Below are 25,833 nucleotides of genomic sequence, written 5' to 3' on the forward strand. Positions count from 1 at the left end.
GGCGGCGCCCCGGAGGGGGCAGCGCCCGGAGGGAGAAGGGGGAGGTCTGGCAGTGCCGGCAGCCTCCGAGCGGGGCAGGGGCGCGGCGGGGCCGTGCCCGCGGCCGGCAGCCGCGGCGATCGCCCGGGCGGGGCTGGACCGCGCTTCGTGCGAGCAGGAGCCTCTCCCCGGCGAGCGGCCTCCCGCCCGCCCTCCGGTGCCCAGCGTTGCCTGCAGAGCTGCGGCAGCACCGGCGAGTGACTACGCGGGGGGAGGAGAAGAGGAGGAAAAGAAATCGGATTGCCGAAAGGATTAGGAAGCGGGGTGGGGAGGCGAAGCTCTCTCCTCCCGTCCCTCCCCGCACACACTTGTGAGGCTATTCAGAGTTATCCTTCAGCATCAGGGGCGGGCGAGCCGCGACCGCGAAAGGTGCTCGGCAAACTGCAAGAACGATCAGAAGGAGCGGAGCGGCCCGGGCCGGCGGACCGTGCCTCGGCCCCTGTCCCAGCCCGCGGGGCACCTCACTTCCCGGCTCCCGTGTTTTATATATTACTCTTTTTTCTAAGTTTTCCCCTGCTCCTCTCGCTTTCTCGGAGAAGGACAGGATTTGGAGCATTGCGGGCGGGCGTGCTGCCGGACCGCCTGCTCTGGACGTGCGAGGTGGGGAGAGAGGGAGGGAGAGATGCCTCTGATTAGAGGGCAAGTCGTGCTCATCCTCAGTTTCGTCTTCCTGACAACTTTCGTGGCTGTGGTGAGAGGACTGCCCGTGAGGAAACACCGCAGCAACAGCCCGAAGGAGAGGAGCTCCAAGCTGGCGGAGGTAAGGCAGCCTTTGGGGAAGCAGGGAGAGCCGGGAGGGTGCTGAGGCGAGTCCTTCCGCAGTCTCTGCACCCCTTCACGTGCCGGGAAAGCTGGGGAGGCAGCGGGCCACCTGAGCGGTCACCGGGGCTCCCTCGGAGGCGGTTGTGCATCTCGGACGGGAGCAGCATCCAACACGTGTCCCGCGGCCCGGCCGCCCGCAGCTCCAAGGAGAGAAGCAGCAGCGGGGAGGAGTGTTTGGGCCCCCCCTCTTACAGGCTGTTTCTTCACCCGTTGAGGGGCAGAGCACTTTCCCGGCCTGCGGGATTTTCGGGCAGCCTCAGGTCTTCGCACTGCACAGAGGCTGAAGGAAAGGGGCTGCTTTAGGCTTTCTGAAATCGGGGCCGAATGTCGTGACCCGGTGCCCGGGAAGATCCGTTGCCTCCAGCATCCCAGGTGGGAGAGAGGGGTTGCATTAACGGGGTTGGTGCCTTGCCAGGAACGCCGAATCTCCTCTACCACAAACATATGACGGATTTTAGCCACCATCTCACCTCCGCGCCGAGACGCCCCTGGGGCAGGTTCCGGGGCGACCACGCTCCCCTCTCATCCCGGCAGCCTGCGCCCCGCCGTGTCCCCCGGGGCAGGCGGCCTTGGGAGCCTCCCGGCCGGGAGGGAGTATGTCCCGGGGCTGCGCCTTTCCCTCCTTGGAGTGCCGGATCCTGGCCAGCGCTGGCTGCCGAGCGCGGACTGTGCAAGGGAAAACTTAAGCAGGCAGTGAGAGACTGGTCAGATTGGGAGACAACTGGTGGCATCTGATGGGGATTACAGGAGGGAAATAGGAAAGAAACAAAAGGAGAGCAGGGAGAAGAGTTTGAATAAGGACAACTGGACGGTTGAAACAAGCTGTTTTCATCTTGAAACTCTTCCCTGAAAAGAAATGGTTTGGGCAGCACAGCTGTGTTTAAAAAGTACTCTTTCAAAGAATGCTACTGCTAAAAGTAGGTGAAAGGAATAACTGAGAAAAGTGGCGATAGGAAGAGGTTGAGCAGGACAGGGTAAGAGCAGCTCAGCCCTCACTGGCGATACGCAGCAGTACGGGAAGCAGCAGATTTGATCTGCAATGTCAGTCAGACTGGCAGAGGAGGTGTGAAGTGATGGGAATATACCTTATTCCTAGTTATTGCCGAAACAGAATGCTGATATGTGGAGGAGTCGTGCTGCCAGCTCCTGTCAGATGCACTAAACTCCATTCCAGCATGAAATCCAGGGAACAAGTGCAAGGAGCGAATCTGATGCATGGAAAGCCTGGCCAATATGGGCAGGAGAGGGCACGGCCTGTGTCCAGCCAGGTACCGCTAGTCAAGTCTGGTAAGAGTTTTGAGTGGAGCATGGACTGAGCAGATTGAAAGAGGACTGCTGGGAATGTGTGCTGTAGGGCTGCTAATAACATGTTGGTGCTGTGCTTTGCTAGTGAAACTTTGAACCTAGACATAGATGGTGCTTCACTTGCCAGAGAAATGCCAGGCAGAGTGACCTCAGGCTCTGGCTGCAGGAGGAGTAGCCATTTACACTTGAAATCCAGGAAAGTATTGCAGCCCGGGGCGGGGGGGGGGACGACAAGGATAGAGACAAGCTGTATGTTATGAAGTTATGCATGTGCCTACCACGGGACTCTGCAGTGCAGCCTTCAGGCTCCTTTTTATCTGACATCTAAAATATGTGGGAGAGGGGAGCGAGCTGCTGTCAGTCGCAGTTTGTGAATGGTTGTGAATGGGGAGCGTTGTGCGGCCAGCCAAAGATCACACACGGCACTTACACAGCCCGGCCTCTGTCCCCAGGACCTTTGCTTCTTGCAGAAGTAGAAACATACAAGAAGTTTATAAGCAAATGTTTGAGGGTGGAGATTAGAAGCAAGGAGGAAGTTGAAAAATTAATTCCTCTGGGAGCGTGTTGGTGCTCCCGTGCATGCCCTGCATCCCTCCGAGTACTGGCTGCACAGTTCTCACGGCAGGGAGAAAGCAGCAGAAGACACATTGGCATGCATCTTCTAGCTGTGTTTTGGGATGAAATCCTCTGTTTCTGGTGCATGTCAGGGAGAATTTAGAGTAGTCATGCACAGCTGTTTGAACTAAAGCAGAGAGCACAAGCACAGCAGTATGGTGGTTAAAAAAAAAATCCGGAGTGATTTTGGGTCATACACACAGATGGTTCCTGTTGCAGCACTGATATGTCCTGTCTCTATGGCAGCAGGGTAGCCACAGCTAGAGTATTGGTTACACTATGGGTAATGCCCTACAGATGTGGGTAGAATGAAGAGGGCTGTGGGGAGAAAAATAGAAATGACAGAGAAGAGCAGATAGACAATCAAAACCATTAAAGAGTTATATAACTTGGACTTATTTTAATTTAACAACTTTCTTTAAAGCAAACATTTTTCATTGGTTTAGAATTGAATGGGAATTGTTATAATCTGTGCTGAGCCTCAGAGTTGCACTTCTATACTAATATAATTTAGAAAAATTAAACCAAATTTTTCAGTAAATTTTTGAGTTAGAAAGTCTTCTAATTGCAGGAAGGATGGAGGAAACACATGCTTTATTTTTGGGTGATAGCCTTATCAGTATGTCCCAAAGTCCTGTTCCTCAGTCAGGATCCATTACCAAAGGAGCAGGAAAATTTACATTTTCTCAGCTGTGACACCGGACAGAAAAGCTTTGCCTGAGTTACACTGTTCTCAGCATAAACAACAGATGTAGTGAGGATATTTGCTATTGCTTCAGTCTGTTTGACTGGAAGTTGAAAAGGCAGAGTGAAGAAGCTGAAAGGCAGTTTTCTTTCCAAACTATGACTTAAATCTAATGAGAGAAGGTACGTGCTTGTTTGGAGGCTTTTTGGTGATGTTTGGGAAGGCAGGTGGGCTCCAAAGCAGCAAGCAGGTGTACAGCAGGGTTTTTAGAAGTGATTTTGCAGATTGGATGCATCATACTTTGATGTGGGCAGAAATGTGGCAGGATGGAGCACTGACCAGCAACTGGCTCTTCAGATTTGGGTAACTGAACAGTTTGAAAAGCTTGTGTCCCTTGTGGAGACAAGGTACAGCTCATCACATCACTTAATGGTTTATTTATTTATGAAGTCAGGAGGTTTAAATGCAAAATATGTTTTGATAAACTCACTGGATTTCAAAATGTTGGCTTTGAACACTGTTAATAGACGTTTGAATTATTTCCAACTGATACTAGTTGATTCTGGTGCTTTTCTGGTAAATAGAAAACAGCTAGAGTCCTAACATGCTAGAAATGTAAATGTTAGAAATTATTAGATCTGTTTGAACCGACATCACAGCTTCAATAACTGTGCATAGAAATAGAAGTGCTAGTGGGAACAGTAATGGGGGTGTTGGGAGAGAGCATCCCGACAGTGACAGGGTGTGGCAGAGCAAGCCAACAATGTTTCATGGAGGGTCCAAGCTCCCAGTCTAGCTCTGGTGGGCTTGATGTGTGCTCTTCAGTAGGAGGGAACCGCTCTGAGAGAGGGGTCCAAGAGCAACATCAGCAAGCTCCCTAAGGCACCTGGGGTGTTACTGCTGGGCTTGGACAGGGGCAGGGGGCAAATCCAGGCTGGAGCTTCCTGTTGGAGTTCCCCTGGTCTGAGGCTGTGAGCAAAGCAAATATGGCATCTGCCATAAGACATAACAGAAGGGAACAAAAGAAATATCAAGCACAGCATAAAGGCTGAATTGGCTGCAAATCAGTGGGTTTGTGCAGCACCTGATATGACTGGCTCCAGGCCCCTGAGAAATAACGAAACAAGTGGCAACAGTACCTATTATTTACTGGTTAAATCAAGCAGTGAGAGTAGCGATGGGAAACTACATACAAAAATGTAGGTCTACACCTGATTAAAAAAAATTGGTAGCAGTCTTGATTTAAATTGACCTGCCCTGTGCATAAGGGCAAGTGAGTGCCAAGGAATGCTTAAGAATTAAATGTACAGCAGTCACGTGATGCCTGGATGGAGATAACAGCAAATGGAGAGTGAAGGAGCTTCAAGGTGATATGGCGTGGCTGTACTAGATAAAAAAGTGTTAAAGGGAAAGAAATATCATCTAGGCTTGAGTGGAGTTTGTCAGGAGACTGTAAACAGAAGTAGCCCTGTCATTTGGGAGCCCTAACATAGCCTAGACATGTTGGTCTGGGGACACCACTGGGGTGATGAGCTGCACAGGCACAGAGGTCTGTGGGAGCCTGCCCTGTGCCTCCCCCCAGCTCTTGCTCCTTCTTGACTCTTCTAGGGCTGTCTGGCCAAGAAGAGGATCTCACTTTCCCAGAGCCATCTCGCCCTGCTGTGGATGTCCAGCTTGTGTTGTCACCTGGGTCCGCCCTGTGTGGAGCATCTTGTTGCGCTGCCGCCTCGTCAGGAGGGCCCAGCTGGGGTAGGAGTGGGCGGCCGGGTCGGTGGCTGCCTGCACAGCCAGATCCTCGCCGCCACCGCGGGCTGTGTCAGTAGCAGAGTCATTTTGCCTGCGGATGTGCTTTTTACCTTTTCATTTCTTCAGCAATTAAGCGTTCTTGTCCCTGGCTTTGTCCTTGGCGGAGGTCGGATTTGTGGGTACAAAACGTTCACTGAAGCATCCTTCCGCTCTGAAAGGGGCTCTTTGTGTGCAGGGAGGTACTTCCCCCTTTGTAGCAAATTTCCTTTTGAGAAGTGCCAAATTATCTTAGTCAACACAGTTGAAAACCCTCCCGCCCTGGGGCTGAGACAGCAGCAGAAACAAAGGGGAGCCGGGTGTAGGGAAGCTGCCCAACAAGCGGGCTTCTTCCCTTTTCACTGCACAAATAGGTCTGCTGCATTCCCATTGTTACAATGAAAGGGGTTCCTGTAAAAGGCACATGTAAGGGGAAGAGATGAGGCATAAATCGCTCCACAGGGCATTGCCCGGCACTCTTTCTGGGTTCACAAAAGTGTCCAGCTCATGCAAACCTTCTCCTCATCCTGCTTCCAACCATGATACCTCCAAGCCAGGTGGGGTGATGGAGGGAGTGTGCTAGAGTTAATTCCTACTTTCCTCTTGTCAGTGTCCTATGGATAGGGAGTGCAAACCAGGGATCATCTGTTTTCCATAGTAGCAATAAATATTCTTCCACTCAGAATAATCCCCGAAACAAGCCCTGATGCTTCCCATAGGGAAACCTGAGGACAGTCTGAGCTATGGACAGGCCAGCAAGGTGTCCCATGCTGTCCAGCTCCTTCAAAGCAAATGTTGTCAGCCATAGGCTCAGGTTTTGTATAAAACACTGGAGCAAGGAAGAGATTGTGTCATGTTTCAATGTTAAATTATTTTTGTTTCAGACAGAAGCTTGCAAAATAGTGGTGCAAGGAGTTTGGGTTTTGTTTTTTGTTGTTTTTTCTTTGGTAGAATGTTTTGCAAGGAACCTTCATTGAGCAGTCAGATGCTTTTACATGGCCAGCTGTAAAAGTCAGCCTGCAGAGGATTGCTTCCAAACAGTCCCGTTTCTGCATGTTCCTTCTGTGTATTAACTCCTGAGGGTTGTCTGAGAAGCTGTTTGAGATGTACTTTCATCTCTGTACTCATGAGATGAAGACACCAAAAAGATGGTGACCTGCCTGCCTCTCAGTCATGGGTGGCCCTTGGCGTGAAGGGCACCGATGCCTCCTGGGCTTCAGGTTGGTTTCGTCTCCAGGGCAAGGATACAGCTTCAAAGGGAACAAAATGCAGTACATTGCTGCCTTTTGCTGTCTCCTGGCCACTGGATGGTCACAAGGTAGAGACCTGGCTGCAGATGACCAGGAAATGCTCATGCATGCAGGGAAGAGGTGGTGAGGTTTGGGTTTATCTTGGATTAGGAGCTGATGGTTGGCCTGGTCTGTCAGGGTCTTATCTAGCACTCAGGACTTGGGGTGCAAGGCAGGTCTGGGAACATGTCCCAAACCAAGAGAGCCACCATCATGTAGGGTGCAGTTGGAGTCTGGCACATGGCAAGGGTACAGTGCCCTTCAGATGAGCTGTCTTCTAGCCCAGCCTTGGCAGCCTGAGTCTAGGGGCGAGCAAGCCAGTCTCAGCTCTTTCCCAGCAGCTGAGCCCCCAGGCTCCCGGGATGGCAGTATTTGCTGGATGGCCTAGAGGTGCTGCAAGAGGTGCTCCACCAGTGGAGAACTGACACCTCTTTGCCTCCCTGGGATGTCCTCTCTTCCCCACCACTTGGCACACTTTCCTGCTGCCCTCCCTGCCCTCCCTTTCACCTCCAGCCATTCCCGCAGCAGCCAAAATCCCCAGGGATGCCAGCTGTGCCGTGCTGTGTGTCGGACAAGACAAGGTGTTGTACAAATGTCTTCACATAGGCTGTTCCCCCCAGCAGTTTCCCCTCTTGAGACATTGATTTTTAAGGAGCAGGCAGCCTTACCATGTAATAAAACTACAAAGATGCCCCTTAGGGGAGCATCTGGTTCTCTTCTGGGAAGTATCTGCAGAGTGGCCCTCCTCATGCCTCCAGCAGAGGAGGTGTGTGGGTGTCTCAGAGTCCACTTGGCTTCTGCATCCAGGATTACAGCTTGAGTACTGTGTGTCTGTGACCACTGTGGGGACTGGTCCTGGGGTTACCTCTAGGAAGTGACTGGCCAAAGGGAAGAGGAGGAGTCAACTGGGGGCTAAGATGCTGGAGAAGTGGGGCTTCCCATCTGGATATGCCCTAGCTTTCCTCTGACTTTGGATTTGCCTCTGCAGCCTTGCAAACCTCAGGCTTCTGTCTGATGGGAGGGGAAAAAAAAAGAATTCTTTTTGGTGAAGCACTTAAGAAGTAACAGAGGCTGTCCTGGAAGATCTTATGAACAAGTGAGTTATGAACACCACAGATTGGAGCTAGAGGAAGGTACCCCAAGACCCTTTCTCCACCCCACACTGATGTGCAGGAGTCATTAAATCCTGCCACTGGGCTGGGGAGGGGAGCTGAGCTCATCTACGGGCTGGGGAGCTGCAGCCAAGCACCTGGAGCAGAGGTTGCTGGCTGTGAGTCATCCTAGGTTTGTCTCTTAAGGAATAGAGATGCAGCATCCCTGCCTGGATCCCTTCCTGTGCAGGGCATGGAGATGCTCCAAGTCCAGCTCAGGTGTCCATTTTGTCTGTTGTTGAAGGGATCCCCGATGGATTTCTATTTGGCTGGTTAGCTGCATTCCCTGCCACACTGCTTGCATGGAGGGGCAGCCTCTGCACCCTGTGTGGGACAAGGGGAGTAGGTGCCTTGCCCTGTGTCTCCTCACACCACCCCTTTTATCAGGCAGGAGGAGGCTGGCATTGGTTCCATCAGTTTCTACACTTGCTTTGCTATATTTCGGGGGATTTTGCTTTTGCAGTTTTGCCTGGTCTGCAGCAGGGAAGGGAGCAGCAGCTGGAGCAGAGGGTTACCGTGTGCAGGCTAACAAATGCGGATCATTAGCTGGAACAAGTTAATGGTTACTGAAGCACATGGAGTTTAGAGCTGGAACAAGTTAACAGCAGCTCAGTCTGATGCATTAGGAGCTTATGCGTATTACAGCTCAACTATGTTAACAGAAAACATGTGCCCTAGCAGGAGCATTTGCCAGAGAGTACCAGAGGATACGGATGTGTGTCTGTTCACCTCTCTGGGGGACCTCTATGTGCAGTCTCTGTGGGGGCCCAGCTCCCATACCCATGGCTGTGCTGCATCTGAGCAGCTCCCAGTTGGCCTGGCTGCAGCAGAAGTTTCAGGATACGGCCTCAGGTTAAGGGTCTTCAGGTAAGGGTGCCTTGCCACTGGCTGGTGTCCTTGCAGCAGGCACTACCTGTCAAGAACAGGCCCTTGGGACCTCTGCACTTGGACAGTCTCCTGGTGCAAGGACAACCCCATGTGCTGTGCTGTGATATGTCAGTGGTGCCAACCATATACCCCAGTTTCCCCTCAAGGACTGTGTGGTTCATCCATGTGGAAGGCAGGGCAGTCTCTCCTCAGGGCAGGGACCTTTCCTGTGGTGAACCTTTCCGAGAGCCTTCTCCAAGTAGGACATGGGAGACCCACATCTATTCCTGGCCTTGCCACAGGCTACCTGAGAGACCTCGGGCAGGTCATTTTCTTTGTCTGCAAAATGGAAATTTTACAGCATTTGTCTCAGTGTTAAAGAGGGAGAAGATATTTATGGTAGTGTGACACTGAGAAGGGCAACAGCTAGACATGGCAAGGTGAAAAGCCACCAGGCTCCTACTTTTCCTCCTTGTGTCACAAGTGATCTGGGGAGTGAGGATGCCATTGGCAAGTTACTCGTCAGCACATCCACAGGAGAGCTGACTGCAGTGAGAGAAGCTGGGCTGTGCCAGTGGGATGCATGGTGAGGATCAGTGTCAGTAGCCTGGAGAACATCCCCATTTGTGGTCTTACACAGTCACCTATGCTGTGTCCCTGCTCCTCATGGTGCTGCATGCTGCTGCTTCTCCATGCTATAGTGTCTTCTGCTCCAGGGCTGGCTCTGCCTCAGGGCAACTGAGTCATCGACCTTGGAAAGAGTTTTGAGATTACTGTTGTTGCAATTGTGAGACATGGAAATAAATGTGAGACATGAGTAAGCCTTTGATGCTGCCTCCTGCAGCTTCCTACTCAAGACAATTGGGATGGAGCTAGTTAGAGAAGGAAGTGATACCATATGATCTAAAGTATTTTGATAACTGCATGAAAATTATAATCATGAGGTTGTAATAATATCTGCACAGCCTACAGTGTGCTGCCAGCTCCTGCTGGCCTGTCATAAACAGGATCTGCCCACGCAAGCATGATAACCAAGTGCTTTGTCGGTTCCATGAGCACTTGTAGAACTCCCCCAAAACCTAAATGGAGTCTTTACTTAAAAACAAAAAGGCAACAAACCAACAAAAAACCAACCAAACAAATGGAACCATAAAAAATACCCCCTAAAACCAGCACCCAAGTGTGAGTTGATTCTGAGGTGGACCAGAGAGTACAGCAGGTGGGAAATCATGGTTCTGCTCTTTACTTGGGCCTTAGCCCCTTTGCAGGTGGGATTGTAATCCAGGGCACAGGAAGAGGGAGGCAACTGGAGGTATTCACTTCTTTAAATTACCTCTGACAGATCTTCCAGAGCTCAGCTGTCAAAACCCTGAATGATAGCTCCTGCTAAGCCACCTGCCTGTAAGTCTAAATGTGTTGTGTCCGATGACTGGGATTGTGGCTCAGAAGGTCTTACAGACAGTAACAGGAACTGGGTGGCATCTTCACCTTCCCTGATATCTCCTAGGTACCCACCCAGCTCTTGACACCTCTAGAAGCTTTGGCAAGGCTCTGGGAAATCCGTTAAGTGGGTGATGAGCTGATGGGTAGCAGAGGTCACTTGCCTGATGTTTGTCCCATGGATTTTCCATCTGGCTGAAAGACTGCCAGTTGACAGGCTGTGTGCTGGTGGATGGGTTATGAGCCAGGAGGATCAAACTACAGCCCTCAGGAGGCTGTGGTGATTTCAGCTGGCTGGGCTAAAAAAACCCTTTCTTTGAGCAGTATCTCATCAAGGAGAGAGCGTGCACTATGGGAGGAAGGTGTCATAACCTACTGAATTTGTTCCTGGTGATTACCCTGCTGTTCAACCTTCCTTTATTTTCAAGAGACAACAGTGTTACTTGTTAACACTAGAAAAACCTCCCCTTTCTCCCAACCCTATCAGCAAAAATTGTCATGAGCTTTTCTGCAAACTACAGCTCGAGCTAACCCCAGAAATACTGGGCTTCCTTCTAAAGCAACCAATCATCTTCCCTCTACTTCCATAGTTTTATAGTATAGCTTTATAGTAAAATCCTGCTTTGGAGTTGTTTCTGCCCAGTTTCAGTCCAAAGATAATTTTTTCTTTTTCCAGATCTTTGCAGCTTATTTAGGTGAATATAGAAAGGAAAGTTCTGTGGTAAAAAAAAAAAAAATTGTACTTGGCTAATTCATAAGTGGGCAAGTTTGCAACAGGCTGCAGCACAGATTTTAAAATGTTGGAGAGAGCTTGGGGAAAGAGTAGGAAGGTCTATTCAGGAAAAGATCAATAGTTCTTCTGGTAGTTTCTTGTTTCAGTACACCATGGTAAAACTGTTCAAAGGAAACCTAACACAAGCAGTAATGATTAAGCAACAAAAGCCCCCATTCCTTATAATTATAGCCCAGTGTGATACCGGCCTTTAGCAAATACGTCATTTTCTTCACTGCAGTGTTAACAAGCCCAAACCACAGCCTGAATGTTGCCTCTGATCTGACTGCCGTGTGCACAGGTTTCTTTGGTTCAAGTTGAGTGAGTTTATGTACTTGATAATTGGCTTGGGATGGGTGTGGGTGGAAGCTGCATATTCTGAGCTTGTCCTATGCTGGTGACTCGCTTGCTCCACTGACTGCTGATGCACAAGCTGCAGCAGTGCTTCACTCCCAGGAGAGTTCTCTCAAATGTCCTTGGAGGGGCAGCTTTGCTCATCAGTGTGTGTAGTTACAAAGAGCACTGCCGGTGGGTGCGCTGGCAACTTGCAGCGCCTACAGTGATGCTGACGAACTTGCTGGAGGGACAAGTACCTGTGGTTGTGGTGGCATACACCACAGGTAGTGTGGCCCCTGGTTGCCAAAGTACAGTACAGCGCAGTTGATGTTTTCAGGTTGTAGGATCTGAGATGTCACATCTCTAGTAATTTTTATGTAGCAGCTGCAGCACATGAACATTGGTAATTTGCTTTTTTAACCCATGTTTAGTTCAAAGCCTTAGAGAAGTTTATAGCAAAATCGCAGATTTTAAGAGCAGATGAAATTATTAGAGCCTTGAATTTCTTCCCTAGTACAGATGTGGTACTCATGTTGAGCCTAGTGATGTGGGTTTGACAGTCTCCACAAGAGAAATTGTCACTTTTCTTAGCTTGTTCCTGTGGTTAATCACCTATGGCACTAAAAGCATGAGACTTATTCCTCAGTTAAATTTGTCTGGCTTTGACTTGAGCACATTGCTTCCTATTATGTGTTTCTGTTCTGGATTATAGAGTCTCTGGTGCCTGATGGATTATTCTCTTAAAGAACTGGAAAACCAAGTCATTGCTTCCTTTTTTTAACATGACGAACAAATTAAATTGTACATATCTTTCACTGGAAAAGTCTTTCCATCCCTTGAAACGGTTTTGTGGCTGCTCTCTTCACCATCTCCAGATTTTCGAGCAATTTTAATAGAGCTGTATGGGCTAGAAATGGGAAAATGTCAGCCTTTGGTCTCTAGAGCAGTGATGTGTGGCCTTTTTCCACACACCTTGTTGCCTGTGTTATGTACAAAGTAGGCATGACACTGGAGTGAATTTCTAATGAGTTCCTTCCCCTTCCAAACATCTTTTTTAAGCTTTTGCCCCAAGGTGTTTAGGTGATCAGTCCTACATGTGGGAGAGCCTGGACTATATGGGAAGAGCTCCTGGGCTGGTAGGTAGGAGGGTGTGATCCTGCTTATATTCTGCAGTCAAAACATGGTCTTCAGAAATGGAAAGCCCATGCTCTTTCCCAAGTACTGTCCCAGAGTTTCTCTCAGGTCCTGCCCTGGGAAGCCTTATTCCCAGCAAAGCAGGATATGCCAAGTGTATGCAGGAGTATCTGTGGCAATTCCGTTTTTTGAATTTTTCTTTTGCTTGGTGCTGCCTAGTTGCAGGAGAAGGCTGGAGCTCAGCTGTGAGGCATTGATGGCTTTCCAGCACTGTACTCTGCTTCTTTGGGGTGGTTGCAAGTGTTCTTCCCTTGGCTGCTCCAAGGGAAGGTGGAAGGAGAGGGGAGCTGTTGGTGACCAGCTGGGCGATGGTTTGCAGACTTTCTCTTGTGCTCTGTGGAGAGTGGAGGAGTAGAATGTTAACTCTGGACAAGCAAAGTCTTCTCTTCCTTTAGCTGATGCTCTGCAGTGGCCTAGCTCCAGGCTTGTTTGCTTTATCCAGCTGCTCCTTGGACAGAGTAGAGGAGAGAATGGATGTCATGCAGCAGGAGCGCAAATGTCGAGGGCAGCTGCTAGTTTGGCTGTCAGGAGCCCCTTGATGACATGGAGAGGACACATCTGATGCCATGGATGCTCTGACCTGGAGAGAGCACTGGGCTTTTAAGAGCTTGTTAAATCCATGGCTGGACTGGCTGGGGCAGGGCACTGAGCAGAACCTTACTCAGGAGGGGCATCTGATGCAGGGACAAATTTTAACCCAGCAAAGCTTCAGAGCAATGCAGATGTCAACAGGAGGGAAGTGTTGGGTGGTACAGTGCAATGACCATTGCTGAAGGACTCTGGGCCATCCAGGGCAGGCACTCTCAGTGTCCTTGTGCCTCTGGAGTATTTGGGCACTGAGGGAGCTCTGTTCACCCTGCAACACGCTCACAGCCAGTTCCCCTGGAGCAGTTTTACATTTTCCCTGTGGGAACAGTACTCTGAATTTCTTGAGCTTGTTTGGGCGTAAAATCTGAATTAGGCACTGAGTGTAAATTTGGAGACTTGGAGTCTGTTCCTGGCTGGCTTGGTCTGATGTCCTTGGGTGAGCTCGGATCTTGTTGCTAGAGGAGACCTCACTTTCCATGTGTATTAAATTTGGGTTGTCTGTGAAATGAGCTTACCCAGCCCAATAAACTCATTGCAAATTAGGCAAGAACGCCAGGCTCGCAGGGCTGTTGTCAGTCTCTAGTGCAGGGGTTGTGTTGGGCATCTGCATCTGGCAGCAAACCCAGCACTGTCAGGCAGTGTCGTGCAGCCAGCACTAGGACACGGCCAGGTTTGCCTGCTCAGCCCCCCTTACTGTTTATGTTCCACCCGGGCTCTGCCTTGCTCCCTGCTGAGGAGACCCTGGGTGTGACAGGAGACCTAGCAAGGGACTAAGGCACTGGGAGATGGGCTGAGACAGAGCCAGACATCCTTCCCATCCACCCTTCTCAAAACCATTGTGGTTTTGGATGGGGACAGAGGGAGGTGGGAGGGGAAGATGTAGGCAGAGTCATCTGTCTGTGCTCATGGTTGCTACCAGCAGTGCCACAGGAGCCTTCCTGGCCAGGGAGGGGGAGCAAGCCCCAAATGCTCTCACCAGGCAGCACAGGCACTCTCTTCCCTGCAGCCCTCTCTCCTCTGGGCCCATCTGGCGAAGTCTGTCACCGGCCCTTCTCTGCCTTCAGCCTGCTCTGGGCAGCAGCCAAGGGACCAGCGGCATCCCTGCTGCTCTTTTCCCTCCCCCGGGAGTGGAGAGATCACGGGCTTTGATGTACGGGCACAGGGCTGGGGACAGGCTGTGTGCACTCATGAGAGTCTGGCCAGGCTCCAGCTGCCTTTGAAGTGCTCCAGTGATCAGGATGAAAGGAAGGGGAGTCCTTCCCCAAACCATCTGGCTCTAATTGCAGGTAGAAATGCCTCTCTGCGTCCCCCCCTCCGCCCCGTGGGGAGGGGGCACTCCACACTCTTCTTCGTTAATCCCGCAGCTCTCAACTTGGCTGGCGTGAAGGGTGAGAGCTTGGGAACAAAAGAGGGTTTCAGATGGGCAGCCAGCAATAGGCATCCTCTGGCGGAGATGCTGGGGGTTCGGGCACCTCTGCCCGTGCCACAGAGGGGTTTGCCAGTCGTTCCCATCTCTGGTTTCTCAAGCACACTGGAGCCTGCTGGCCCTTTGGCTCACACTCTTTCGTGCCAGTGTGCACCGAGTGCAGGGACGAGGAATGTGGGAACTCGGTGTGAGCCCAGTTATTTGGCAGCACACGCTGGCCGCCTCCCTGCCCCCTCTCCCCCCTCCCCCCGGCTGACTGGTGCTGCCTGTGGGGCAAGGCTCCCTGCCCGCTCTCCCTGCTCCTCCTGGGACAAGGCTGCTGTGAAATGCCACGTGCCACTGAAGTGGCAGCAGCAGTTAGAGCCATTGGCAGCACTGGCAAGTGAGTTTTGTTGACTTGTTCGGCTGGGCATCTTCCCTTTCTCAAGGACCTGGAGGTAGCTGGGTTATATCTACCAGCAGTTTCTTTTCCTTCTTGTGGTAGCCTTTGGGCAGCATGTGAAATCTCAATTAAACCTGTGTTGCTTGAAGTTGTCTGCCTTAATATTAACACCACAGAACAATTTATTTTGATGAGGTTTTCCCCTTGTCATAAAGCCCTTGTTATAAACTTTTAATATAAATATATAAAATTATTAAACATGAGCTCTGGTAACTCAGTGACCAGAAACAGCCCATGCTGTGACCATCTCCAGGGACCAAGCAATGGCCAAAAAGGGAGAGCAAGATGTGGAAAGCCAGGCAAAATGGGCAATGAGACAGCAGAAGGGTGCAGAGAGGGTGGTTGTGGGTATGGGAAGCACCAGCTTGAATAGACCTGTAGGTTCAGGTGCAGCAGGGCTGAGTCCTAGCACAGCAGAGGACACTGGGTATTAATTTGATTGATTAACATGTTAACTGCTACCCTGATGCTGCAGATGGGGTGGAAGAACCGTTTGGTGCAGCCGACCAGACCCCCCTTTGCTGGGCAGCAGTTTCCTCCCTGCCCTGCACTGCCACCCTGCAGAGATGTTTTCACTGCCTCTTCCCTCTCCAGGTCTCTGCCTCATCCAACCCTCGTTCGGCAGGGGATGAGGAGCTGCCACCATCAGGCAAGGCACGGGGGCTGAGGCGGAGCGGGCAGGCTGGCCCACGGCGGCACAGACGTCGGGGGGTGGCTCAGCAGGCTGCCAGGAGCCCAGCAGTGCCCCAGCCCAGCAGTGCTGGCCAGGAGGAGAGCCTGCCCTTCATGCTGAACCTGCAGAGCTTGCCGGGGCTGGCCAATGTGGACCTGAGTGCCCAGAACCCCAACATTCAGGTGGGGAGTGGGTCTAGGAGGGCCATGGGGGGATGTGGGTGAGCGCTGCATGTGCTCTCCAGCCTCATTTGGTTCCCTAAGAGGAAAGATCTTGTGAATGGGGTCTGTGTGGCTTCTGCCATCTGTCTTCTTGGTAACTGCCAGCTGCAGCTAGCTGGCATTGAGAAGCTCCTTGCCAGAGGAATTTGCTCACACTCTTTTCCCTGCCCCCCCAGCTCCTCTCCACAGAGCAGGAGCAAACACTCCTATGTAGGTGACCTCCCAATTTCTGAGGGTGGTGTTTGCCCCTGTGGGTGACCACCAGCCCCCCTGTGCCTCCCACACTGTCCCTGCTCAGTCTCTCTGGATGAGGCGAGACCACTTGTGCTCCTCATGGTCCTGCAGCCCAAGGTGTCTCTGGCATCTCGGATTGGGAACCAGTGCATGGTCTGGTAGGTCTGTCCTAGGGCTGTGCCCTGGCTCACTGCCTTGCCTCATGTCTGCCTTAAAGGTGACCATTGAAGTGGTGGATGATCCTCAGGCCGAGATGGAGATGGACTTGTTGAAGGAGACAAGAAATGACTGGTCTCTGACATCCTCTGAGTGGTTGTCCCACAAGGACCTGTTCTGGCCCCTCTTCTGGGAATACACTGACCCTGCTGAGGGGGAGGAGGAAGAGGAGGAAGAAGAGGAAGAAGAGGAGGAAGAGGATGACAACCTGGATGTAGGGGACAGGGAGGAAGAAGAAGAGGATGATGAGGAGGAGGAAGATTACACAGCAGAGTATGAGGAGGAAGAGTCCATGCTCAGTGGAGTGGGAGGTAATTGGGACCAGCGATGGCCTGGGCAGAAGAACTGGATCTTTAAGGAAAAATATAATTACGGTGAGTTCTCTTGGTATGCACAGCTGCCCTGCAGACCTGCACTGCCCTCCCCTGCCTTGCCTGGCCCACAGCCCTGCAGCAGGGATCACAGCACGCTGGTGCTCAGCTCCTACTTAAAAAATAAGCAAGCATGCCAAGGAGCAAGGCCAGTACTCAGCTGTGGCTGCCAACAGTCAGACATGCTAGAGTCCCAGTGGGAATTGCCCTTGCATGTAATCAGATGGAGCATGGACTCTAGCGAAGGCATGCTCAGATGAGAAAAACATTGTAAATGTTTAATGACAAGTGCTGCTGCCATGGACTCAGATCCCTGCAGTGACACCAGTGCCAGAAGCCTTTGCCTCAGACGTCGGCATTCCCCCAGGAGAGGAGCTGCAGAGGGCTCCATGGCAAGTACTGGTGAGCAGACAGGCCATGGCACCACAGCAGCTCCCTCTTGCAGCTTCTTGGCCATGACCCTGAAACCAGTCAACCTTTGCTAGTACCTCATGCTTCAGCATCATGGCCAGTGCATTGGCCAAGTTCAGTGAGGAAGGGGACGGACAGTGATGCCTGTTTGGGTTGGTATGACTGGGAGCAAAGCTGTGAGAATGAGAGCTTTTGCTCAGGAGATGCTTCCCTGGGGTTGGCAGCGAGGACAAGGTTGGCTGGCCCTTGGCATCACATGACTGGGTACTTCTGTGTGTCCCAGGCAGCACTGTCCCTGTACAGGGATGGTGCAGAGCTGAGGGAGGTCCCAGGTGGCTGTTGGCTCCCCTTCTGCTAAGGCTTTGCTGAGGTTCACCACTCTCTGCCTCTTCCCTGCCTTGCACAGACTATGAAGATGAGGATGAGTGGAGCCTGTGGTCCCCTTGCAGCACTACCTGTGGCAGTGGGAACCAGAAGAGGACCCGGTCCTGTGGTTATGCCTGCACAGCAACGGAGTCGAGGACCTGTGACCTGCCACACTGCCCTGGTGAGCCCTTGGCCATACCAGTGCTTGGGTACTGTCTGACCCCAGTGTGGGCTGGTCCCCCACTGCTGCAGGCAGTGCTCATGCTTCAAGAACTAGTTATGTTTAGTGTGATCAGAGCTAATGACCATGGGGCTTTGTTTCCACAAAGAGGCTATGGTTGGGTTTCATGGCTCCCTAAGCAGTTGTGTGGTACCCAAGGGTGGTAGGAGCTGGGGTCCGGCTTGATGTGTGACTTCTTGCACCTCTCTCACACTGGGAGCTTGAAATTTTCTCCTGAGGCATATTGAGAGCCAGCTCTATCCAATGGTATTTACATAACTCACAGCCTCAGGCAGGTGTGTCCATCCAGTCTTGTTGCTGGCCCTTGCTTCCAAAGGCAGAGCTATGTCACCAAAGAAGTGGCGGAAGAGGGGCTGGAAAATGGATGGTGTCTGGTGCACATACAGAGGGAAGAATCTCGCCACTGGTCCTGGTGTTCAGCCTGGCTCTTTGTTTTGTTTTTTTTTTTTATTTCTCAAGGTGCAGAAGGGGAAATGGTCTTCCCCACAGAAGAGACACCTTTCAGAAGTGACAACACCACAGAACTGTTCAACTCAGGTCAGCCTCTGCTTCTGCCTTGCACTGGCTTCAGCTATGACTGGGGGGTCATAGCTGGCTGGTGGGGAGGGCTCTGCCAAGGGCTCCCACGTCTGGTGTCCAGCCTAAGTCACCCCAAACCACTACCATGTGCAGGCATCAATGGTCATGCTGGTAAACCCAGTTGCTCCCACAGCCCTGGTACAACACAGTCCTGCTTTACGGTTCAGTGGCTGAGGCCAGCCTGCTGTGTGCCCTCTCCCATGGGGGAATGCTGCCAGCCTGGCTCCGGCACAAAACCTCTTCCCTCTGTCACTGCCCTGGGGAGGGAGTCTGGCTCCAGCTCATCCCAAGAGCCTGACTGCTCCTGCCTGGTTGTTGCAGGCTCCACTGGTGGTATTGGCAAGGTGGCAGAAAAATGGCAACTGGGTAAAGTGGGGTGCAGACTGTGCATGCCCTCACCTTTCTGTACCTTCCCCCCAGAGGTAGACAGCTGTGAGAAGTGGCTGAACTGCAAGAGTGACTTCCTCACCAAGTACCTGAGCAAAGTGCTGACAGACCTGCCCAGCTGCCCCTGCTCCTACCCACTGGAGGCTGTCTACAGTGCCGTCAACCTGCGGGATGAGCAGCAGGGCAAGAGCTTCCGATGGCGGGATGCCAGTGGCCCCAAGGAGCGCCTGGACATCTACAAGCCCACAGCACGCTTCTGCCTGCGCTCCATGCTCTCCCTGGACAGCACCACCCTGGCTGCCCAGCACTGCTGCTATGACGAGCACACCCGCCTCATCACCCGCGGGAAGGGGGCTGGCGTCCCCAACCTCATCAGCACCGAGTTCTCCCCGGAGCTGCACTACAAAGTGGACATGCTGCCCTGGATCCTTTGCAAGGGTGACTGGAGCCGGTATCACGCCGTCCGGCCCCCCAACAATGGGCAGCAGTGTGCTGACAACCCCACTGAGGAGGAGTACCTCTCCCAGCTGCAGGAGGCCAAGGAGTACTAGCCACAGCCACTCTCAAAGGAGCCACTGGCTTGCACCCCTGCGCAGCCTGGCGAGCCCTGGCCCTGCTCATGGGCTCCTCGGTGGTGCCAAGCAAAGCGGGGAGGATGCACCATCTGTCTCAACCCCTCAGAGGGGTGCTTCAGCCCCCCTCAGATTTCTGAGGGTGCCGGAGGTTATCTCAGTGCAATCCCTGCCATGCCACCCAGGGCAGTCCTGCAATCCAGGGCTCCTGGGCTGGCACATGGGGAAACAGTAAGTGCTGGGAGTTGTAAATGGAACAAGGGGCTGCTCCTGCCCGCTTTTGTTCTCTATGACCTTTCAATGCAACCTGAAAGCTGAGCGCAGGGTGAAGCAGGCACAGCTCCTGCTGGCTTCATGCCTTGTCTGAGGAGCTGGTGAGGCACGGCTGCCTGCTCTTGCCTGTGCACCTGCCCTGGCACACACTGGATTATGTCTGAAACTGGGGTAGGTCCTCTAGAGAGCACACGGCTGTCCCAGCCATGCATACAGAGCAGGGTTTGCATGCTCCTCAGGTTTGTGCATGCACAGTTGGGAAGGAGCAGAGAAAGGCTTAGCAGGGTCCATAGGCTGAGGGTGGGTGTGGGGCAGGAGGAGACTGGTTACCTGGGCTCCCTTGGAAAATTGCCTTGCCACCAGGGTTTTGATTGCCAAAGCTAGACATGGGTGGGCCTTAGAGGAGGCCATCACAGGGGATGCACCACCTCTGTGCATTTTAACCCCTCTACCTTGGTGCTTGGGGGAGCAGGGTGGTAGCACCCATGCAAGTCCCAGCACTAGCCCACTGTCAGGCCTTGGTGCCCTGGCAACCCCCAGAGGATCTCAGTGCTCAGGAGCACCTGTGACACAGCCCAGAAGAAAGTCCTGTGTTTCCCAGTCACAGGCCTGCCAGGGACAGGAGACACCTTGGCCACTGCTCATGCCATTGCTGGCGAGGAGCAAAAAGCACCGAGTCAAGTTCTCCATGGGAAGAGGAACAAGTCAGGTGCCACTGGGAGCATCCAGCATTGGCCCTCTCTGGTCTGCTGCTGGACATGGGCCCTGCTCCATGCTGTCTCTGCCCAGGTGCCCAGCAGGAGACAGCCCAGGGAAAGCGACTCATGGGCACGCCCTGCGCCTCTCAGGCTCGCTGCCGGGCCAGGCTCACAAGTGTGGCTCCAAAGGAGGAACACACACATGCTAACAATGTCAATACCTGGTGTCCACAGATCACGAATCATGATGCTTTCTGTTGGCACTTTGGTCTTGCCTGGGTTTTATTCAGCTTTTCCCAGGTCGGTAGCAGTGTGTCCCAGCATATTTTGTGAGCTTTTCTGCAAATAAACTAGGCTGAGCACCTTTATCCCTGGACATTCAGTTGTTGAACCTGGCAGAAACTTTACAGCTTTCATTTGGAAAATTTTATGCATCAGAGGAAATAAAAGAGCAAGTCAAGCACACATAAAGACGAATGGAGTCATTTCTAGACTAGAAGTTTCACCTGAAACCTGAACTTCACCTGAGGCTGTTAGCTACTCCATGTGTTTCTGCAGGACACTGTTGGACCAAAAAAATATCTGTCTGGTTGCAGAGGTCCTTGGCTGACCATCCTGTGCTATGTCTGTCCTTGCAGGAGTTTTCTCCAGCATCAGTGAATATCCATGATCTGAAAGCAATCTGGGGAGTCTTTCTGGGAGCATCTTTATGTATGTTGAATGTATGTTGATCCTTTTGCCTTGGTTACTGGTAGAATATTGCATCTTTGGTCATCAGTAAGATGGTCATCAGCTAAGACTTCCTAGCTGGTAAAACAAAACTATTAATGAAGTTATCACTTAATTCTTCTTATTTAACTATTATTCCACACTTGTATCCCTAGACTCTGGCTGTGGTTTCTATCAAAACATAGGCAGGCATCATCCATTTCCCAACAGGTATGCAGTCTGAGATGAGCAGTGTTATGTAAGTAGTAAGAGGGAAGACAACCAAATAAGCATGATGAAGACTTAGACCCTGGAAAATTTTCTGATCATTACATGTTCCTACTCAAAATGGTCATTTGCTCACTAGTTTCTGCTAAAGAGGTAGGTCATAAAGAGGGGGTGGCAGTGGTCTGGTGGCTTGATTCTGGGAGCCTGGGATGTGTTCAGGGAGCCTCGTAAAGAGACACAGAGGCTTTTGTATGGGAAGCAAACAAACTGACCGGGCGAGGCCATGGAAGGATGAGCTTGTTATCTTCTGTCATTCAGCACAGCATCTTCATATTTCCTCTCCCATACCATATGTCATTATTAACATCATCAGACTCTCAGAGGAGCTTATTTACCATCAGTGCTGACTTCTTTAAAACAACCTCCTGTTGAATGTGCCTAGTGTTCCGTATTGGACCCACACATGGAAGCAGGACTTCTGCAAACAGCCTTTCTTGAAGGAGACTTGCAAAAGCTCAGCCAATTTGTTTGTTAGACTGGCTACTCTCTAAGGAAGTGCTCTTACAATAAGGACTGTTATTCAGGCTTTGCACCCTCCTCCTCTTTATACTGGCTATGTCAACCAGTCTAGTTCTGTAATAACTGGAGTTCCTGTCCAAGGGCAAGTAGAAAAATTCCTTGCATTGACAGCCCCCCACTCCCCGCCTCCCCCACAAAAGCTAGTTGAGAGCCAAGTAGCTATTCTGCTTCGCTGCCTCTATGGTTTAGACAATATAGGCATGAACTGGAGCATGAGAAACAAGAAGCAGTGTTGTTCCTCATACGAGCACCTTACACACCGGGAGGCTTTGCAGAGCACTTTGAGAAAAGCAGACCTTAAGCAAGCATTTATTTTTATATCCCATCAAAGATTCTGTCCAGCTCACTGCCATTTAAGTGATGAGTCTCTAAGGTTTTATTCCTTAGGTTTATTGTGGATTTTTTATATATAATATATATAAAATGTCTTTTATTCCTACAAAATTTCATAGAGAATAATTCTTTATTCTGATGCTGCAATAAAGCACTTCATATATATATATATACATATATATATATTTATATGTCATGCTGATGTCATTCAGTTGGGACTGGAGCATATGTTGCTATTAATTTTGGTTGAGAGGGATGACACTGTGTTGAACACTACATGTCTTGGGTTCTCAGTCCTAGTTGGCTTTGATTCCCTTCCTTAGGATTTATATTTGGTGATGTCTGGCTGCAAAAATCATAGGTAACAAAGACTATCTGGAGCCCACCACCACAGCCATGGTGGAGTTATAAAATGGTAAATCCCCAGGGGGTGGTGACCCTTGAGGTTTGAAGCAATGAGCGCTTCTGCAAAATATAAACATATCACACTTAGACCAGAAAAGAAAGTAGTTGTAGTTGTTGTTGTTGAAGTAGCCATGTTGTAGAGCCACAAGGAGAACGGGCAGGAGCCCCCCTGGGGGCTCTGCCCCCCCCCAGCCCCTGGCTGGGAGGCTACAGGGACTTGGAACAGTTTAAGCTGGGCTAAGTACCTGTAGCTATGAGCTGGGGGATGTTTCTCCACTGTGAGCAACAGAAGCGGCAGCAAGAACAGCACTGACCAGGGAAGGTGGCAGAGAGCCAATAGATAAGAACTGAAGAAGCAGCAGAAACAGCACGTAGCCAAAGAGAGACATAGAGTTGTCTGAAGGAAAGAGAGCCAGCAGCAGAGAGAGCAGAACTAAGCTCTACAGGGAGAAAGTTTGGGTAAGAACTGAACCAAAACCCCAAACTCCTTTTGTGACCTCTCCTAAGCGGAGAGGATGGACTCCTACTGAATGGAAGTCCTAAGATGCAGCATGCACTGCAGAGAGGAGCTGAAAAGTGAAAAGCTCAGGCGTCCTGGAAAGCCAGACCAGGATGGCCAAAGGAATGCAGAGGAGGGCCTCGCCCTCCCGCTGTTGCTGCTAAGCTAGCAGCCTGATGACAGAGCACGGGAGCTTTGCAAGGGGGCTTGACTCCCCTGAAGATAGGTATTGTCACGAAGACCCCTGCACTTCGTGATATGACGTGGTGAAGTGACCTTTGTCCCGGTGAGCACAGCCCACGGAAGACCCTCGCTTGGAGTCGAGTGGCTGAGAGGGCTTGGATACCCCCTCGTGTGTACTGGCAGAGATCCAGCTACAGCTTCTGCATGAGAGAAGAGAGCCTGCTGCCCTAGAGACTGCTGCTCTGAGAGTGGAAAGGATCTCTTCTTTCTTCCCTCCTGGACTTTTATTTGGAAGGGAGAAGAGATTTGATCTATTGTAAATACTGTTTTGTCATGGTAGAGATAATTAAGATTGTATATAATGTATTGTAGTATTTATTTTGTACAGTCATTGTAATATATTCCTTTCCCCCCATTTTGGGTCTTGTATGGTGTCTGGAAAACCCATATCATACTGGGTTGAGATGTGGGAGGGGGGCTAGAACTAGAGAATTGGATTTTGGGGCTCTCAAACCATGATGCATGGGATATGTGAAGTTTTGCTTAGAGGGAAGGAAGCCTTCTACAAGACCATCAGGGTCAGTGCTGAGAAGCAAATGCATTGCCTGGGCCCCAGGTTTTATTCCATGGTGAGCTTGGCCAGAGCTGGGTACTGGCTGATGTTACACCAGCACACTGCTTTAAGCAGGTGTTGAGCATGGAAGCAGGGGGAAGATAAAACCCAGCACCATCCCAGCTGGAAAACTGGTTTGGCAAACCACCTCCAGAGCCAACAGCTAATTATAACAGGGGGATTTGCAAAGCTTTCCAGGGATTGCAACTCTTTGTTGCCTTTAATTTGCTGCGTAAATCATGACGACTTCCAAGATCTTGCTTGTTTCCAGCTGTTTTCTCTCCTTCTCTCTTGCTCCTTTTGCTTTTTGCTGTCTGCACACCTGTCAAGGGTTATCTGCTGCTCCATCACGGGACTCTGCTCTGCTGCTGCCTGGCACGATTGCTGGCCCCTGCCTGGGGGGAGCAGACAAGTCCTCTCAGTGAAGGATACTCTGAGCTTCGCACGGGTCTTCTGCAACATCTAAAACATCGTTGCATGGAGCCCAAGCTGCTCAGACAAAATCACTCCCTGGAGGGGCAGTCAGCAGTTACATGCCTAACATGCTTTTATCCTCTGCAACAAGGTCCTTGCTGTGCTGGATGCTACAAAAGTCCTGGGCTATAGAAATCCCACAGACAGATAATGGAAGCAGGAAGAATTCCTGCACTAAGCAGGTGCTGAAGACCTGGAGATGTCACTTGAAATCACAGAGTGAGTCTGTGGCAGAGTCTCAAGCTGCACTTTTGCCCACTGCATTGAACACAAAACTTTCTGACCAGCATCACTGCTGGTCATCATTGTCTTAGTCTGCCAGCCTGGACTGGAGCTCGGTGTGGCTCAGCTGCACCAGTTCCCTGGCGTCTGACTTGAAGATGAGTTTCTCTGCACACACAAGGGGCCATGCCCAGATTTTGCTGGGGCACAGGTGGGGTGAGTTGAGCCCATCTCTCAGGGATGAATGTGAGATTTCATTACAGCAACAGAGATTCCGTTACCTGTCTGCTCTTTTTCAGGGCTCCTGCTCCAGTAGTCTGGTTCTTGGAAAGCACACAGGAAGCCCAACTGGGCCCAGAAGGAGCTGCTTTGGAATGAGAGGATAGAGGATGATAATGCACGGAGAGTTTGGCCAAAGCCTGTGCAGCAGACCTGTACTCCAAGGCCTGGCCTTAACCTAGGCAAGAGCAAAGTGTGATTGTGATGGTCTGTGGACCTTGAATTAAAACTGAAGTTTTAGAGAAGAAACAAACATTTCAGACATCCCTGTTCTGGTCTGTGAAGGGACACCCCACTGTGTGGCTACATTAGCCTTCTGGGCTGGGTGTGCTGATGGCACGCAGCTGCCAACTTCTCTGGAGCAGGAGAAGTTTAAAAGGAAAAAAAAAACCCACACTTGCCGCAATTTTTCAGGTGGCCACACGTTTCCACTTGGTCAAGATAATTTTTGCCCCTAAACTTGTCTTCCAGTGATGATGTAATTTTTTTTTTTACTTTTAAGTTACCAGTTATATTATCTGTACTGAAATGTACTGGACTCATTACATCTTTATTAGGCCCTCCCTTATTTACTAATAAAAATATTATATAAAGTGTTACCTAAAATCTAAATAAAGGCCAGGTACTCTGCCAAAGAAAATTTTGAAGTTGACTCGGTATGAGTTGTGCTTGATGTAGCCATGATATAGGCGTGTTGGTTGTTACTTTTTCACTGATTAGTCAGGTATTTTATAGGTTACTGACTGCATTTGTATTTTTTTCATAAATGAATGTTACAGATTGATCTAGTTCTCTTGGCCCTCACCTCTTTCACCTTCCTTCTCCCTCTCTCTCTCCCTTCCTCTTCCCAGTCCCACTCCTCATTGAATTCTGAAAGACTGTTCAACTTTTCCAAGTTTCTTAGGATACTGTGTCAGGCCCTGTAATACTGGAAACACCCAACTATTTTCACTTTTGCTTTAAAAACCCGTGTTAGTTAAGTTCTTCCCATTTTGACATTGAAGTAGAGTTGGGATGTTTGTTTCAAAGCAGTTTTAATTGTTGCTTAGGCTGGGGGCTTTCAGTCTGATTTGTAGCCTAATTTTCCCATAGATGTTTCACACATATAAATGATCAAAATATATGAGGAAGGGCCAAGTCATAGCACAGCTCCATCTAAACCCACATCCAGTTTCTGACAGCAGTCAATAGTGAGTGACTAGGAAGGAAAAGAGAAGGATAAGTACACTATTTCCCTGAAGCACTTTCCTTGTTTGCCAGCAGCTGGTGGCTAAGAGGGTTTCTGAGCTAAATGAGGAGGTTGTTCTGTTTAATA

The 25,833-nt window shown here is 50.7% G+C and overlaps 1 protein-coding gene across 2 annotated transcripts; it reads left to right on the forward strand.

Moving 5' to 3' along the window:
* The first annotated feature begins 74 nt into the window (after window positions 1-74).
* Window positions 75-25,535, forward strand: ISM2 (isthmin 2). 2 transcript variants are annotated; one of them, XM_051806373.1, is made up of 6 exons: window positions 75-799; window positions 15,348-15,608; window positions 16,099-16,471; window positions 17,286-17,426; window positions 17,946-18,023; window positions 18,486-25,535. In XM_051806373.1, exons 1-6 carry the CDS (start codon window positions 662-664, stop codon window positions 19,001-19,003), a joined length of 1,509 nt encoding a protein of 502 aa, XP_051662333.1. In that variant the 5' UTR covers window positions 75-661; the 3' UTR covers window positions 19,004-25,535. The 2 variants fall into 2 exon arrangements, with proteins under 2 accessions (XP_051662333.1, XP_051662334.1); XM_051806374.1 differs by lacking the exon at window positions 17,286-17,426.
* The last annotated feature ends 298 nt before the right edge of the window (window positions 25,536-25,833 follow it).

This window comes from Manacus candei, unplaced genomic scaffold (assembly GCF_025592945.1).
Source record: "Manacus candei isolate 608988 ecotype Guabito, Panama unplaced genomic scaffold, ASM2559294v1 h1tg000067l, whole genome shotgun sequence".
Taxonomy (NCBI): Eukaryota; Metazoa; Chordata; class Aves; order Passeriformes; family Pipridae; genus Manacus; species Manacus candei.